Raw genomic sequence first — 19,657 nt, 5'->3', positions numbered from 1 at the left:
ACCACATGCTACCGGCGAAGGAAAACATCGCGAGGAAACCTGCACACCGGTGGACAATTTAGTTCACTAGTGTGTATGCGATTACCTGCCACTAGATGGCGGTACGTAGTCGTAAAAGTCATATCAGATGCCTTTAGGTGACTTGAATAAAATGTGACACCAGTGTTAGCAAAATGTTTACGACAACGCTGACTGATGCTACGGTTTTTGATAATCTCATAATTCCTTATACATTACCTGAAATTTCTTAAGAATTATGATGGAACGAAGAAAACTCATAGGTACATAATAATTACTAAAAAATATAAAAAAAATTCGGTAGACTTACAAATGGTCTGATCAGGTGAACGGACCTAGTATGGAAATACAAAATTCAAAAGCCTGTCTGTCTTCGCTTTCACGGCTAAACCGCTGGACCGATTTTGATGAAATTTTGCATGTGTATAGTCAAATAACCCCGTTCAAACATAGGCTAATTTAATTTTAAAAAAATCAATCCCCAAATGGCTATTATGGGGGTGAAAGTTTGTATAAAAATCGTGTATGTTCCGCTTTCGCAGGGAGATTCACACGGCAAAAGTTTATACATAAATAAGTATATAGCACTTCTTGCTTAAAAGTCATGTGTCGTGTAAAAACTGGATGGGTTCCTAAACTTTAGAGATAACAATACTTACACTCTTAACTTTGATTCGTCTGTTTGTTGAAGAGCTTGTTTGTCCTAAACTTTTAACGAAGGAACCCTGATTGGTCTACGTAAACATGGCAGTTAAAATGTAACAGGTAACTTCTTAATGTGTGCTTCAACTTCGTTACATGTTCGTTACCATCTGTTTTGGGACGTGTGTGGTTCCGCCCTACGATAGGACCACTCTATATCCAAGTACATCGTACTTGGCGACTAAGTGACAAATATCCTCGGCAGATAACACGCAACGATAGAACTTCCAATGAGGGTCGACGTCAGACATGTGTAAAATCACAGCCGAAAAGTTCAAAAGTTATTTTTTATGTTGACCACGTGGCTTCAATTCAATTCAATTCAATTCAAATCGTTTATTGCCTTTCATATTGTGTACACAGTTCTCTTAGCTAGCTAACACTGTTTGTATAATACTTCGCGGTATCACGGAGAGAGAAATATCTTCAGAGATTTATTTATTAATATCTATCTGGGAAGATTTTCTATATTTAAAACGAAAACACTAAATAGCCTATAAGATCATACAATACTTAGGTACAAAACAAAACGTTTATTTGTATTTAAATTCAAATTCAAAATTCAAATCATTTATTCAGACCTTCACAGGCACTTTTTCTCGTCAATTTTTATATTTGTAGTTATTTCTCACAAGCTACAAACTACTGGCATTTCGGAACGACCACTGCCGAGAAGAAATGCCGAAAGAAACTCATTTGAACAGTGTTGGTCCCTGTCATGCCAGATCGGCTTACCATTATTGTTTCTTACAATGTTTTTTTTTCTAATAATATATAAAAGTACATAATGTACATAGTCAAAAGGTATCAGTCTCTATAATCATATAACAGGTTATGATTGTGATCCGAGTGCTGTTTATAATATATATCGATGTGATACACAATTAACTTACATGAAAATATATGAGAAACTAGATGACCAGTTCCCTCTGGCAGCACCCGTTCACGAGTTGACGCATGGGACAGCCATCGCGTAGCTCAACCATAATATAGGGAACCTCACGACCCGGCCCACGACGCCACCAACAGATTGACCATTTGAGTGAGCATGACACACTCGATTCCCGCATACACTATCACTAAACAAACAATATATATATATATACTAAAAGAATATAAGTATTTACAACATAAATAATAAATAAGAAAGTTCCCAGAAAGCTGTTTATTTATTATAATTTTAAAGGCAATACAATAAAAACAATACGCATAATGCCAGACGACCTCGGTGGCGCAGTGGTAAAGTGTCTGCCTCTGAACCGAGAGGTCCCGGGTTCGATCCCCGGTCGGCTCATGATGGAAAATGATCTTTTTCTGATTGGCCCGGGTCTTGGATGTTTATCTATATATGTATATGTTATAAAATATAGTATCGTTGAGTTAGTATCACATAACACAAGTCTCGAACTTACTTTGGGGCTGGCTCAATCTGTGCGATTCGTTCTAATATATTTAAAGCACAGATGTTTGTTACGTACCAATGCAAGAGGTACATCACAGTATCTAATACTAACAATATTACTCAGCTACTCATGCCTAACTAACTAGTTGTTCGCTGCGAACTTAGATCTCGCGAACATAATATACTTTTACTAAATTGTGAATATCACAAAAACGACTGCACCGATTTAGTTACCCACGAATTTAAAAATTATATCGGCATATCCTACGTACCTTTTAAATTTCATCAAAATCGAACCAACGAACCAACTTTCAACATACATACATACATACATACATACATACATACATACATACATACATACAATACAATAGAATTTTAAGTATGTGCGGCATCAAAATCGGTTAAGTTTCACAATTTTGTAAAAATTTATTGTGTTCGCTAGTTCGTCTAAGTTCGCAGCGAACAATTTTGTATTTACAAAAAATGTATTTTTGCCCCAAGTTGAATGTTAGAAATAATAGTAAAATATATAAGAAAATGGCACATGGATGAAGTCGCGGGTTAAAGCTAGTGAAATAGTGTGTAATAAGGAAGGTTTCCGAATTCAGAAGCCATAAATAAATATTGGTATGCATTTTGGTGTAATATAATTATTATTATGGTGTGCGCGGGCTGTATGTGGTTCGTAGCCCATTGGGTGGTCTAGCAGCACAGGGAACACATGGAGCCACTTCGTTTTATTTTATACAAGCCTCGTAGTATTTAACAAGAAACATAAAAACAGGATAAACAATTTGCGTTTAACAATATGTATCCAACTACCTGCCACTAGATGTACTGACAAGTCGTAAAAGTCATGTCAGGTGCCTTTAGGCGACTTGAATAAAATCTGACAACATTGTTAGCAATAATACAGTCGATATGTGTCTCGGTTATTTACGACATCAATTCACACTCTAATTTATATTCTATTTATCAAGCTCACAAAGAATTTATTTATAATATTTTAAAAACGGATTTTTACTAAGTAATTATTAAGAATATTCTAAAATCATTGAAACTAAACTTCCACAATATCTAAAATAATTACTACGTGTCATACTTATTCAGTAGATGCCAATAACTCTTTCCATATATCACCTCGATAGTTTTCATTAAACAAAGATTTAACATTCTCTTATTTTAAACTAGCTTTTGCCCGCGGCTTCGCCTGCGTCAATTTTACACGGGGACAGTTCAGAGATGATGTTACAAGACACACATTTTACCACTTCGCGCAAACTATTCAGTTTAGAAAAAAATATTATATTAGAAACCTCAATATCAAATTTGAATACCTATCCATAGTGGTATTATACACACGTATGGGTTTGATAAAAAATCAGAGTTTCAGTTCTGAGTATGAGGAACCCCAAAATATTTTTCTTTTGTTTTTGTGTAAAATCTTAACGCGGTTCACAGAATACATCTACTTACCAAGTTTTAACAGTATAGTTCTTATAGTTTCGTAAAAAAGTAGCTGTGACATACAGACGGACGGACAGACAGACAGACTTGACTAATCTATAAGGGTTCCGTTTTTGCCATTTGGCTACGATTTATCATGCAACAGATCCTTAATATAATTTTTATAATTTATAATTTTAAGCTAAAGAGGAAATATAAAATTCCAGTGAAGCTTAACGGTGTTCCTTTGAATCCAGTGCAGAAATTTAAGTACCTGGGACACTGGGTTACGGACTCACTTAGAGACGAATTGGACATAGAGAGAGAGCGGAGAGCCTTGTGTGTTAGGGCTAATATGATTATCCGGAGATTTGCACGCTGTACCAAGCAGGTGAAAATAACGCTTTTCAAAGCGTGCAGCCTTTGTACTCATTACACTCAAGTGGCATACAGAGCTCTGCGCACTCAGCATAATAATGCTTTAAGAGTTTTGTTGGGGATGCGCCGTTCTTGCAGTGCCTCGGGGATGCTGGCGGAGGCTGGAGTTGACAGTCTGTCAGCCATTATAAGAAAACGCACAGCTGGTTCACCGAGTGCGGAGCAGCACCAACATTCTGGTGAAGACGGTGGCGGCTAGATTGGACGTGGACAGTGCTATTATTTTTTTTTTTTTATTTCACATATAAAGAACAAATATATATAGTACATAATATAAGAACACTGACAAAAACCACAGAGGTTTGTCCACAGTGAGCATCAACGTCAGCAGTAGTATAAAATATTTTGTATTAATCACTTAACAGTAATATAGGAACCACGTACGTAGACCATTTTAAACAAAACAAGTGCCTAGTAGTAAGCTGCAATCTAACACAATTGTTCGATAAAGTGGGACTTAAGTTTATTTTTAATATTTTTAGGAGTTAAGTCATTTTTTACAGAGGTGGGTAGTTAACTAATCTCGGAAGGAGATATCGCGCTGTCCTCTGCCCGTACGTATTGTTGGCTATAGACGTGCACAGTTTCTCTCTGGCAACAGCTCGAGTATATATAGGGTGAAACTGAATTGAATTATGAAACACTGGACTCGCGTTCATCTAGCCAAAGACACAACACCGTCAAAAATCTTTAATGTAGATTTACTAACAAAGTTATAAGTTCCTCTGTTACTAACACTTTATGGGCTATGCCTGCAATAAACGATCCTTATTTTTTTTATTTTATTTTATTTTAATATATATTTTTTTATTTACTTGGTAGATAGTAAAAATGAAAATAAACCCGCTGACTCCACAACTTTCTCTGTTCGTCCGTCGTCATCTTCGTATATAAAAGTCGGTCGCGGCTCCACGCTGCATTCGCCGACACCGACCAGAGGTAAGTGATTGTCTGTTTGTCCTCACAGTTATTTCTCAGCAAGTTATTGTACACAACATTGTAATTATTGTATTTTAGTACCAGTATTTTTAGGATAGTTTTCAGAAGGTTTTGAGTATTTGTATAAAAAAATGTGTTCATACTGATTCAATGTTTAAATAATGGAATATATTACTTATTATAATTATATGTATTTTATTTCGTGCGTCCGTTAAAAATATTATATTATCGATATCTCGGGTTCTAAGCAACGTATCGCGAGCATAAGTTAGACCTTCCGTATCAAAATCCATCCATTTGTTTTGATGAGCGAACAAACTTACTAGCGGACGCGCGAATATGACGCGGGCGAAGCCGCGGTCAAGAGCTAGTAATTAAATACGAAGTCCACTTAGTTTTCCGTAGTTATAAGTATTAAAAACTTGACCAGCACGCTTTGTTACTTACTGAAGTCGATTAAAATGTCATTTGATTTTGTCGTTATTGCGGTTGCAAGCGTGAGTTTCTTTCGGCATTTCTTCTCAGCAGTGGTCGTTCCGGTAAATATCTTTTAATTTAGAATATGACGTGAAAAATAAAATAAAATAAAATAGCCTAATTTCTGAATAAATGATTTGACTTTGCAACAAATAGAAATCCGATTAATATTTAAAAAAAAAAGTATTTTTTATTACTTAAATAGGTTAAAAAACTTACAAAAATAAAATAAAAAAGAAAATTGGGTACGGAACTATATTCAAAAAAATACTTATTTATAAAAAATGCATTTTTGATACAATCTTTTATTGTTGTCAGAAAAATCTTATTGCATTCAATGTGTGACAAAAATATCATGTCCGTGCAGTAAACCGTTTAAAAATTCCGCCTTCGGGAGCCGTTTCTGGGTGCACCATCAGGTCGTGCTTATCATAATAATGCATTGTCGTCCAAACTAAACCTGTGTAGAAAGTTTCAGCTCAATCGGTTGAATTACTTGTTTGTAGGACATATTGTGAACTACATATTGTACAGTCAAAAATAAATAAATAAATATATTACGACAAATCACACAGATTGAGCTAGCCCCAAAGTAAGTTCGAGACTTGTGTCATGGGATACTAACTCAACGATACTATATTTTATAACAAATACATATATAGATAAACATCCAAGACCCGGGCCAATCAGAAAAAGATAATTTTCCATCATGACCCGACCGGGGATTGAACCCGGGACCTCTCGGTTCAGTGGCGAGAACTTTACCACTGCGCCACCGAGATCAAAAAAAAAAGCTCATTAATCTAGCCAAATTCATTGCAAATTCGCTCCTATTCCCACGGCGTAAGGTCTTAACATGAAGTTGATGAAAAGTGTCCATACATACATACATAAGTGCACATTTTGCGACGCCGCGTTGCACTCGCAAAATGGACATTGTGCATTTAAAAAAGAGTACACTAGCGATCTGTCTCGGATTCGCTCGGGTAAAATCACAATGCTACCTAATATGATTAATTCGAAAGTTTGTGAGGATGTATGTGTGTGTTTGTTACTCTTTCACGCAAAATCTACTGGACGGATTGTTATGAAATTTGGTACACGGGTAGAATAATATAATAATAGAATATAACCTGGAATAACACATAGGGTACTTTTTATCCCGAAATTCCTACGGGAATTACACTATCTATTTTAAAAACCCGCATCAAAATCCGTTGCGTAGTTTTAAAGATCAAAGCATACATAGCGATATACAGCGTTAAGCGAATATGTTTTAAAGTATACAGGGCTACTGGTATCTAACGCATAACCTTCCAAAGGCGCATAAGGTACATAGAGACTGACATCTTTTGTTCTACGACTTTTGTCTAAACGTAATAAATACAAAAAAGTTTTTTTTAAGTTTTAATATCGTTTCTATAAAACGTTAACTCTATGTTAGATTCCGCTACATAAAGCTACTGTACTGTCTCGTGTTGCTCGGCTATTACATAGAGGTAAGATGTGTAGAATCGCAAATTAGATTGTATATTTTATATGAAAACTAAAACTACGAATGACGAAAAGTCGTAGAATAAAAGTTGCTTGTTTTGATATACTCAAGTAGTCTTTAGGAAATTTTGCGTTTGATAACCCTGTATAATGATTTCGATGGCCAAAATTATGGCGGAAAGCGGCCGCTACATAACGGAAGACATAACACATCTAATAATGCCTCGGGTGATTAATTCTAACTAGGAAGCTAGTTACCTTTGTACTACAAGATTCAAAGTTTCCTACACGGGCGTTGTATGAAATTTTAAACTTTATTTATTTGGTTAAACCCATGTAAGTACGACCCCAATTTAAATTAAAGTTTCTAGTAAGTAGGTATTGTGGCGTTCCAAGCGTTTAGGTACCACTTGGGCGGTATTGAGTTAAGACTGTATTTAGATAGTTAAATGGAAAAAAAAAAAAAAAACAATTTTGTTTAAATTTTTTGGAAAAATATAATTTCAAAGTTCACACTTACAAACAACAGACATTGAAAGTTTAAACTGTAATAGCTAGAGTTATTTCTCACGTTGTGTTGATGACACATGATTTAGAGACGTCTATTGTATGGAAACGTAGCCCTTTGGATGATGCATTAAAATCAATTAAAATCGCAAGATGCCAATTTTTCACAATTTTTTCAATAAATCTCAAATATCTCGGAAACTAGAATCGGCCCGGTGGTACCCTTTTGCTTGGAACGCCGCAATATGGATTTGTATGTATAACAATGTTTTAGTATGATCACAGAATGTATATTTTTTATTCTATTTGAATGGAAGATTATCGGATTAACAGATAATGTAATGAACAAAAATAGCAACTAATAGCCATTTCCAAATCTTCACTTATAGAAACTATTCCAACAATAATAAAACCGACATATTAAAAAAATACTAGACTTTTTTCAGAAATTACATAGTTATAGGTTAGGCTGGTACGGGGATATTTTAAGAAGAGATGAAAATCACGTCACTCAAAGTGCATTAAATATGGTAGTAAAGGGTTCCAGGAATAGAGGAAGACCTAAGAAGAAATGGATGGAGTGTGTCAAGGATAGTATGAACAGGAAAGGAGTATCAATGGATATGGCGAATGACAGAACGAAATGGAAGGAACTTACATACTGTGCCGACCCCACATGAGTGGGATAAGGTCAAGAAGAAGATTAAAATAATACTAGACTTAGACATACACACTACTTAAAACAAATACCTATAAAGAAGAACAGCCAACGAATTAATATCTCTAATTTGAAAACAGCTAAGAAAATGGCGCACTGGATCATGTCTGATAAAAACCTTATTAGTAATTGATGTCTTGCTTGCTTACTTCTTCACAAATTTATGAAAATATGGAATCGAGCGGGCATTTTGAAAAATTAGAATTTCGGTGTTTGAAAATTGTTTTTGTTGGTTGGTTGCTAAATGCACAAATGAAATTGTTTCCAATTGCAACATAAATAAAGATCATTTTAAATTACATGCTTCCTTCTTTAAGACTGTTATTGCTAACACTGGTGTCAGATTTTGTTAATCTTTAGTAGCTTAAAGGCATTTGCCATTACTTTTACGACTACTCACCGACATATAGAGGCAAGCATAGGGATCAACACTGTTCAAATGAGTTTCTTTCGGCATTTCTTCTCAGCAGTGGTCGTTCCGAAATGCCACTAGTTTGTAGCTTGTGAGAAATAACTATAAATATTGACGAGAAAAAGTGCCTGTGAAGGTCTAATTTCTGAATAAATGATTTGAATTTGAATTTGCAGCATTTTTTCTAAAATTAACCCCTCAAATGCCTTTAATGTGGGGGTGAAAGTCAGAGAAATTCAAGCTAGCGAAGCTGCGGGAAAATGAAATTGCCAGCGGCTTCGCTCGCGTTTATTTCTTTGCGAAAGCGAAACAGACATCATAGAAACAATCAAAACGCGGGCGTTGATTTTTGAAAAGTAAATATTTGAACGGGGATCTTTTAACTACATATAATTATGATAATATATAACTAATACCAAATTTCATCAAAATCTGTGAACCGGTGAAAGCGGAACAGACATAAAGACAGACTTTCGTAATTTATTATTCGTATAGAGTGTGGTTTATAGACCAGTGCATATTTTTTCATTTAATGCAAAATGAAGAAAAAGTGGAATCTAATTTCCTACTCTATACAAACCATAGACAGCAGTCTCGTGGACAAATTAAAGAATAATATTATTTTAATATATTGCTTCAAAAGTGGTATCTGACTCTGTGTTATTTTTGAGCAATTTTGAGCTCCTACGTGCATTTTACAACGTTCTAGATTTGAGAGCTAAATTTTGAATAAAATACCGTTTTAATTATTTCTTTGCTATAGTTTTAGCCCTCAGCTTCGCCGGCGTTTTTTATCATAACTTATTATTGTCGATATCTCGAGATCTTAAAAACGTATCGGGATGAAAAGTTTAAACTACTAGAAGAAAAATATACCCTAATCATCTTGGACTGAGACAAAAGGTAAACAAAAAAGAAATGAGAAATTAACAAGCCAAACATTTAAGTAAGCGACATGACTCTATAAAATAACAACAGCAAAAAATTTAATCATTAACAGAAAGTAAGAACAAAATTAACATAGGAATAACGAGATATAATGATTTTTTTGTTCAAGGTTTGTTTACCTTTTGTCTCAGTCCAAGATGAATAGGTTATATTTTCCTTTTAGTAATTTAAACTTTTCATCCCGATACGTTTTTAAGATCTCGAGATATCGACAATAATAAGTTATTATAAAAAACGCCGGCGAAGCTGAGGGCTAAAACTATAGCAAAGAATTAAAACGCAATTTTACAGTTGTATAGCGAAAGGTCTAACTTAAAATCTGGTAAAGTTTTCATTGATTCAAATGTTCAAATAGGAGTGATCATTCTGTTCAAATGAGTTTCTTTCATCATTTCTTCTCAGCCAGTGTTCGTTCCGAAATGCCAGTAGTTTGTAGCTTTTGAGAAATTAAGTTAGTTACTATATAATATAAAAATTGACGTGAAAAAGTGCCTGTGAAGGTTTAATTTCTGAATGAATGATTTGATTTGATTGAAAATTATAGATATACCAGATTTTAAGTTAGTTTAAAAGCAAATTATACAAACTGTGACTTTTTTGCTGTATGAAGTTCTTATATATTTCTTTCACTTCGTATTTTGTACGGTTGTGAGTGACCTACATATTTATCTATCTACGCATAAGTATATATATAAAGTGTCCGTTATGTGCCCACGTAATCAAGTAATGACTTATTGCAATAGGACCATAACATTGCAGGGCGTGGCGTATATTATTTTGGTAGTGTGTGGGTTGCCATGTTGTTATAGATTTAATATATAAACTAGGTGCGCCCCGGGGTTTTCGACCGTGAGAATTTCGAGATAAAAAATACTCTATGTATTATTCCAAGTTATATTCTACACGTGTACCAAATTTCATCTGTACAATCTGTCCAGTAGATTATGCGTGAAAGAGTAACAAACATACATCCCCACAAACTTTCGCGTTTATAATATTAATAGGATAGGATGGTCTGTGCTGAAATGGATCCCAGCTCAGCTTTGTGTCATGACATGTTCACACACATTTCGGATTTTCAGCTGGTATATAAATACAAATAAAAAATATTTTTAAAAAGTCGATTAAATATATTTATATACATATAAATAAATAAATATGTATAAAGGCAATTCACACAGATTAAGTAAAAAAAATTAAAGAAATATCTAACTATCTATACTATTATTATAAAGGGGTAAGAGAGTGTGAGATTCATGTTTGAGGCTACGAAACTACCGAACCGATATCAAAAATTCCTTCACCATTAGAAAGGTACATTATCCAAGATTGCTATAGGCTATATTCCCAAGGGAGCGTAGCCCTGGGCAAATAGTAATAAATTAAAAATCAAAATCGATAAATACTCAAGTATCTTGGGTAGAAATTCGCGAAGCTTAAAATTATTATTATTAGTATTAACACTGCTTAAAAGTACCTAGTCGCTAGTCGCGTCCACTATATATAATGGATTTGAAAACTTCGATATATCGTCTACGTATATCTGTGTACAAAATACCTATAGAATACGTACGGTTCTTACTGTAGTTTATTATCTCAAGGAGTTGAGACTCCTTTGTTCTCACCATTTCCACGTATTTTGGGCAAAACCAATTCAAATTCAAAATTCTTAGAATGATCTGATCTGATCATCACTTATTGACGTCAAAAAAATACTTAAACCAAGTCTACTGCCGACTTTCAAAGCGCAGATGAAGAAGAAGCGGCGCAACAAAATTCACCGCGGCCTTTTCTCCAAACACGTCAATTAACAAATGTAGGTCTTATACATACATACACATATATAAATATAGTAAATTAATTAATCACAATTAATATTTTAAATGCGAAAGTATGTTATTTCTGGTCAACCAATCTTCTTGAAATTTTGCATTCATTTAGCTTATTAGAGAGAGATGAAAATCAATTCCAAGTAGTGAAAAAGTTTAACAATTAACTTGATTCTGAATGCAATAAAGCGGTAAGGCGGACCCCGCCGCGCGCAGCAGGGAGTCACGACAATCTTATGCATTTATACTTACACTAGCGACCCGTTCCTGCTTCGCTCGTGTAAAATCATAAAACATATATGTATCTACGCTAACTTGCTGTTTCTCTGCACAATTTCCAACGGGAATATTTATTTTTCCGATTATGTCCTTCTCTATATTTCAAATAACAATTAATGCAAAAATTTCAGAAAGCCTGGTTGAGTAGGTAGAGCGTGAAGAGGTAACAAACAAACTTAGTTTTTGGCATTTATAATAATTAGTTAGGATCTTTGTCGTCAGGGGTTAAAAAAAGCTGACTTTATGTCAAGGATATGCGTGCTAGAGAAACTCATTTCGGCATTTCTTCTCAGCAGTGGTCGTTCCAAAATGCTAGTAGTTTGTAGCTTTGGTAAATATCATTTAATTTCTAGAATGTGACGTGAAAAACTGCCAGTGAAGGCCTAATTTCTGAATAAATGATTTGATTTTTTTTTTGATCGTGTGAAATGGAGACGAAATATTACGAATGCAAGGATGGGGAGAAATTTCTTCTTTCATAGCTAGTTGCCAGACAGCGAAAAAAAAATCTCTTGTAACTGCTGACTTCTTTTCTCATATCGTGTAAATTGAGAGAGAACGTTGTGGACGCATTGACGTGCTAGGTACATACGTGTTTTATGTTCCTTAGTAGACCTGCTGTGACGGCTGAGTAAGAAACCATAATGGTTTTAGATAAAAAAAGAAATAATCGAACAATAAGACCACAAGAGACACAAGACAATGTCGTAAGCTAATAGAGTTTTGTTTCAACAATTGTTGTCCAAACTCGGTTTAACTTCTAATTGTCTTGTCAATATACTGTTAACTTTTTAATTTGGGGAATTAGATTTGGATCATTGGAATTACAGAGCTAATTAATAATGCAAATCATTGTTAAGCTTAGGAATTGTTCAGTCCTATATATTAGGACGTTGTGTGGTGTTGCATGAGGAAGTACTGCATTTACTTGTAAAACATATACGTGATTTGTGATCTTCAAGTGTCTGAAAGTAACATAGGTATATATTATGTTAGATTATGGAGATCGAGTATGTGATGCACACTCAAATGGTCAAACCGGTAGCGGCGTCGTGGATCGGGTCGGGAGGTTCCCTCTATTGTGGTTGAGCTTCGCGATGGCTGACTCACGCGTCAACTCGTGAACAGGTGCTGCCGGGGGAACTGGTCAGATCGATCTTTTATTAAAAGTTTTTTTTTGTTTGGTTAATTATACATATATATATATATATATATATATATATATATATATATATATATATATATATATATATATTTTCCTTTCATCAGCACTTGATCACAATCATAATATGTTTCAGTATACCTTTTGACCATGTACTCTATTGTGTGCTTACATGTTATATTACTGATAAAAAATTATACATAAATTTATATTTAAAAAAATGGTAAGCTCTTCTGGCATAATAGGGACCAACACTGTTTGAATGAGTTTCTTTCGGCATTTCTTCTCAGCCGTGGTCGTTCCGAAATACTAGTAGTTTGTAGCTTTGGTAAACATCATTTAATTCAGAATATGACGTGAAAAAGTGCCTGTGAAGGCCTAATTTCTGAATAAATGATTTGATTTTGATTTTGGAAGTGTTATACTCAGCACACCGCGCTCTAACACACGTGCGTGCCGTTTCACGGCCACCATAATTTTGGATTTTAATTTAATTTAGTAGGTACGTATAAGACATTGTAACATAGTAAATATATCATTCGTTGTCATAACGATATCTTCATATTGGATAGAAGTTATACGTTTGGAACAATCGTAGTAACCGTAATTTAGGTGCAATCCTGTGCTTAGTTACGAAAAGTTGGATCTATGCACCTACGTAGATTAAATATACAAAAATATAAATATATTAGGACAAATCACACAAATTGAGCTAGTCCCAAAGTAAGATCTAGACTTGTGTTATGGGATACTAACTCAACGATACTATATTTTATAACATATACATATATAGATAAACATCCAAGGACCTCTCGGTTCAGAGGCAAGCATTTTATACCACTGCGCCATCGAGGTCGTCAAATTTTGATTGCTTGTAAAAATAAAAACCTTTTTATAATTTTCAGATACGCCATTTTGAACGAGCGCGCGCTGTCAAACTTCCCGCCATGTCGTCGATCAACCGCGTTTCGTTATTGCTCATCGTTTCTTTAATGTATTTGAATTCCTGTTACACTGCTACGGTAAGTGTTTAAAATTAGAAGTACCTACCTATTATAATATTCTGTATCTTGTCAGTTTTGTTGCGAGTGGATTCGCTCCAGAATTACCTATAGGACCTAGGGATTGGGATTAGTCACAGATATTCTGTCTGTGGGAGTAGTCTATTTTCCCGTGTTCCGTGGATATGGAACAAGGCGAGCTGACCTTGGGTTGGGGAAAAACCTGGGAAAAAAGAAATGAGAGGGAGATATCGCACCAGGTCCCTCGTGCTCTCTTGTTTTCCATAGGTTTGACACAGACATGCGTTGACGTACCTAAGCACATCGAAACTTCATATAATTTCTGTCGACGAACGTTAAAAAAATGATGGCGTACTTTTGAGCAATTTGGGGCATTGTTTTAAGGCACACATACTTAATCTTATTTATAATTTATATATTATCATTTTAAATACAATATAATAAAAAACAATAGCAATACCGATGCATGAGTTACATCACAGTACCTATTCTAATACAACAATGTTACTTAGCTACCTATTTATACCTAATATAATTAACCTGACAAAAAACACGTATTTATACACATTGGGCAGCCATATTCTCTGAGAAATGTTCTTTAACTTTTACTTTAGCATTTTTAGTCGTGATGTCGTTCTTAAATTCACGAGGAAGATAGGCTACAAAATGCCATTTTTTATACCCGGAATTGATTTGACCGGAATAAATAATATTTACAATGTTATAGTTAATAAACTAACAAATGGGACTGTGTTTCGAAAAATAATTATATTTACGCTCAGGACTGTCGAGATTCGGCTAGCATGTACAGTCAACAGCACATCGAGCTACTATTTTTATATCTAATATTTTTATGAAAAACAATTAAGTTTTACACGTTTCAGTTGCCGCGGAACTACGATCCGAGGATTACAGAGGAGATGGTGATGTCTCCCAAGAAGCGGCCATTCTGTAATGCGTTCACAGGTAGGTAGAAATAACTTCGATTTATAACCTTGAGAACCAATGATCGTGGGAAGGATTGGCGAGGCTGGGCGATCGTCAAGCAGGGCTAGCATGCGACCAACGATATAATTTTATCGAGGCGTTTTATCTACTCCGAACGACAAATAGCCGTTTTGTCGTCGTTGCTAACATGGCTGTCATAATATATCGTGTCTTCCTGTCAAAATTCGATAAATCGATTATTACGCCGGTTAGAATACGTCACACTCTATGGTGGGACAAGACTACGTAAAGTCCACATTGAAATTGATCTTGAAAAGAGCCTTGATCTTGATTTCGGATTTATTTAAAACTTCACCGCTTGCCAATAAAGTATTTGAAAGCCTTTGAGTAAAATATCGAACAGATAGCGCTAAAATTGTGTTTTATAATTATATTTATAATTAAAGGCAAATATAAAAAGAATTTCAGATTTATCTAGCAGCTAGTTAATATTTCAGAATAAATAATATTTTATCAGAAAATGGTAAAACACGCCCAAAATTATAAAAATCATTCATTATTAGTAATGAGTAGGTACCTGTGATTGGCTCAAGACGTTAATTTTGTAAGCTAAATAGTTTATGGTCATCCGAATTTATAATAATAAAAAATACTTAAATAAAATCTTAACCCGTCCGCCTCGCGCATAATTTGACGTTAATATATTCCAGGGTGCGGTCGAAAACGGTCTCAAGTGCCCGGCATGCCCGCTCAAGAAATAATGGGGCACAGACAGGTTGGTTCATAGCAGTTATGTAAACTTGCGGCAAAAATTTGAAACTTGCAAAACTTCATAGCAATATCTACGTCACGCAAAGATAATAGCGCCGTAAGCGCGGAAAAGGTTAGATTTTTTGACATGACAAGTGAGGTGAATGGTGCTTAATACGAAGGCTTTTTGTAGAATAGCTTTGTGATCTTCACATAGAGTGTTCGGATCATAGAGTGTTTTTCTAAAAATTTCACATCAAATATAGGGATAGCAAGCCGTAGACCGTGAAAACAAGAGATAACCGTAGCCATATGAGATGGAAACTGTTGAATGAAAACTTATTTAGCGGCGTTGTGCACTTTTTGCACCTAATCGTTAGGCTGGGCCTTGTAAAAGGTGGCACACGATATGGGACAAAAGATATTAACGCTCTGTAGCGCTCCCTCTCGTGTATCTATTTCTAATACACGTTTCTCTTTCTAGTATGAGCGAGATAAAGCAGTCTAGTTTTCTCTGTTTACTCTTCATCTTCTTTGCGTGAAGACATTTAACAACGAGAACAAATCATGTCTTGCAAAAAACTGGGCTATACCTCAATTCATGCTTGGCAATCATTTTATAACTAACTGTAGCCTATTTATAAAATTTATAAAATCTTTATGTCCAGTAGCGCCATCTACTTTATAAAGCGCCTTTGAGTATCAGACTTTTTGACCGAATCCTACGAGAATCGCGTACTTTCGCGATAAAAATTACCCTATGTCCAATATATCAACTACTTCAATACCATATAAATAAAAATTGGCCCAGCCGTTTAATCTTTTATAATATTAGTGGGATTATTTTCAGCTCGTAGACGATGACTCCATTGGCCCGATTATGGATTCTGAGAACGGCATCGATGACATATCTAGGCAGGTTATTTCCGAGGCCAAATTGTGGGAGGCTATACAAGAAGCGAGCGCGGAACTGGCGAGACGAAAGCAAAAAGATTATCAGTAAAGACTTAATTAGGCTGGTGTTGTCTCTAGATATTGATTGATAGATAGATAGATTGACTTTTTATTGAACCATTAATCGAAAATCATAAGTTTTGCTTCGACCGATGCGGCCGCGCTGTTGTTAAAATTTTCAACATAGACGAGATTAATTTCACTGTCTGACGACGTTAAAATGATTAATCTGTACTGTGGCAATGTCAATTTTATGAACGATTGATTTCGTCCTCAAAAAAATTAACGGAGCGTAATGACAGCGCGGCCGCAGCGGTCGAAATGCTGAGTGAGAACCTAACCTCAAACATAAATGAGCGTAATAGCGAACTTAGAGCATACCTATGCATTTTTTTCCAGCCAACCTTAGGGTGGAAAGAAAAACAAGTGAACTAAAAAGATTTCTTACTTTTTGTTTTTTTGTCATTGAATACTGATCGATAAAGATCTTTTGTCATAGCAACCGGTTCAAGATAATATTTGCTAATCTTACGTTATGTTTACAGGATAATTATGAATTTATTTTTTAAATAAACTAATAACAGTAAAGAAACGATAGACAAAATCTTAGGCAACACCATTACAAAGGTAACTGGCGGTACACTTGAATATAATGGCCGTAGCGTTTTTTGACGTGTTAAAAATGACATTTATTCGACGTAATTACAATGAAAATGTAAAAGTACTTACGTGTAATTCGACGGTTAGGACGTTACAAGCCACTGAGACGTATGGGCGAATATCATTAGTACGTACTTCGCCTACTATTAATGTGTGTCTACTAATGTTGTGTTTCGACGGTACAGTCCGCGTGGCAGATAAACTAGGGCCCCGAACGCGTTATATACGCTGGATCTTAATATATTAAAATTATTGATACTGGCGCGCAAAAATTGTCATAATTTGTGTTGACAACCGTCCGTTTCTCTCTGGTTTCCCCTGTCATGGTGTAAATCATCTGAATAATTAATTGTTTTATAACATAATTCTTAGGTAGCTCAGGTTAGGTTTATCTACCTCGTACTATACAAAATTCGTGACATAGTGTTAAGTCGATCGTCAGCTTGCAACGTCCAAACGATTTATTAGATACTGGCCAAAAATTACTTCTCTATTTAAAAAATAAATAAAAAATAATATTAAAAAAGTATATTTTGTGCCAGTGATTATTTTAAAAATAAATTTATAAAATGTCATTATTTAATCATTAGGTTGATTTATAGTATAATTTATTATTTAAGACCTAGGAGGTGACATGTAAAGTTAGTTTGTATATGTACTTAATAGATGTTAAATAAAAACGTCGATAATTTTCCCCCATAAGTCACGTCAACTTATATTGATGACAAACAAGTTTGTCTTGCTAGAATTATAAAAATAGGATTAACAATAGAAAGAAACGCTTAAATAAATGTGGATATTTTTACATTAGCTAAATTTTGAATCAGTGTTGTATCACGCCTCATGTATTTCCTAATTACATATTTAATCTATGCCTTATCGTATGACAAGAATACTTTTTAAAAATGGCGGCTAGTGTTGTGAACGTTTATTTAAGGTGAAGACTCATGCAACCAAATTTTGAAAATTCTACTCGTTAGTTACAATATTATTAATGTAAATGTGTTATTATTAATAAAATGAGATCATATGGATTTTGGTATTTTATTATTATCCATATATCCATCATCTATTAGTTTAAAGAGGTAATCGTTTAATCGACGGGTGATCTCCGAAAATACCGGACCGATTTCAAAAATTGTTTCACCATTAGAAAGGTACATTATCGAACATTGCTATATGCTATACTTTATCTCAAAATTCCCACGAGAGCGTAGCCCCAGGCAACATCTAGTTTATAATACTATCGATGCTTCTAGATCACACGATGGATTTTAGACATATGTTTAATATATAATAACGAACATAATTCGTAACTGACTAAAATCCATTCACGCATCGATGGTAAGGTATGGTCTACGAATAAGACACAAGAAACAGTTGTCTCATACAATTTGTATCACAGAACAGTATTATTCTTAAACACCTTCACGACACGACCCAATTTTACGCAAAATTTGATTAGATTGACAATCAAATTGGGTTGTGTGGACGGAGATATGAAATTCAAGGTCATTGGGTGGTCGGTATCGCTTGAATTGGGATTGTTCAATCAAATACTGATATTGGCGATTAAGTTGTGTACGTGTGGACGGACGATCCGATTGCACCCAATTCAATCGGCAATCAAAATGGGTGTACAGATTGTATCGTGTGGAAGGGGTTCAACGGAGATCTGTATGACACAATGGAATTAGTAAGTACTACGTTACTTACCAATTCGTTTAGTTACAAATGGAATTAGTAAGTACTACGTTACTTACTAATTCGTTTAGTTACAAATTGAATTAGTAAGTACTACGTTACTTACTAATTCCATGGAAACGGAGTACCTAATTTCATGTATGTACACAGTGTAAATAATTATAACAATTAAAAAATATATAAAACAAATTAGTCATGGATCAAAATTAAATCATGAACACAACTGTGTCCTTTGACGTATGTATGTGTGAGTCAACATTAAAATGAAAATGAGAATTAAATCTTGTAAGTAACCTAACACCCGTAATCGCAGTGTGTTCGAAAACGTATGAGGCGGCTTGCGCAGATTGTACGTGAGGGGGGGGGGGGGGGGGGGTTAGCAGGGAGTGAAGTTAGCCTACTTCACGATATATTGACACTGCGGTTTGGATATAGATTGAAATAAAATAAAACGAAAGACTTGTAATAATTATTTATTTTTATGATAAAAACATTACATCAGCCCATTCTTCCATCCATTGCGGACGCTAACACTACACCCTGCTATATAAAATGCTATTAATGTTCAAAGAATAGTATAATATGCTGTGACCTGTTGCGCGAAGCTGATCACGTGAGACATTCCTTGTAGCGCACCACAAAAACAAAGAAAATCACAAACATATATTTCAATATTTCAATTACGTAATGATATAATATAAATGACAATGATCTAGCGTAGCCAAATATTCAAATAGCTAGTTTAAATGCTAATACAAACATCACGATTAATAGACTGCACCTTTAATTACCATATATATATATATATATATATATATATATATATATATATATATATATATATA

The 19,657-nt window shown here is 34.6% G+C and overlaps 1 protein-coding gene across 1 annotated transcript; it reads left to right on the top strand.

The window, feature by feature from the left end:
- Positions 1-4,829: 4,829 nt before the first annotated feature.
- CCAP (Crustacean cardioactive peptide) lies at positions 4,830-18,137 on the top strand. The gene is made up of 5 exons (XM_053767393.2): positions 4,830-4,948; positions 13,680-13,796; positions 14,681-14,762; positions 15,455-15,519; positions 16,345-18,137. Exons 2-5 carry the CDS (start codon positions 13,722-13,724, stop codon positions 16,495-16,497), a joined length of 375 nt encoding a protein of 124 aa, XP_053623368.1. The 5' UTR covers positions 4,830-4,948; positions 13,680-13,721; the 3' UTR covers positions 16,498-18,137.
- Positions 18,138-19,657: the final 1,520 nt, after the last annotated feature.

Source organism: Plodia interpunctella, chromosome 30 (genome assembly GCF_027563975.2).
Source record: "Plodia interpunctella isolate USDA-ARS_2022_Savannah chromosome 30, ilPloInte3.2, whole genome shotgun sequence".
NCBI classification, from domain to species: domain Eukaryota; kingdom Metazoa; phylum Arthropoda; class Insecta; order Lepidoptera; family Pyralidae; genus Plodia; species Plodia interpunctella.
This window is presented reverse-complemented; position numbering and strand designations above follow the sequence as displayed.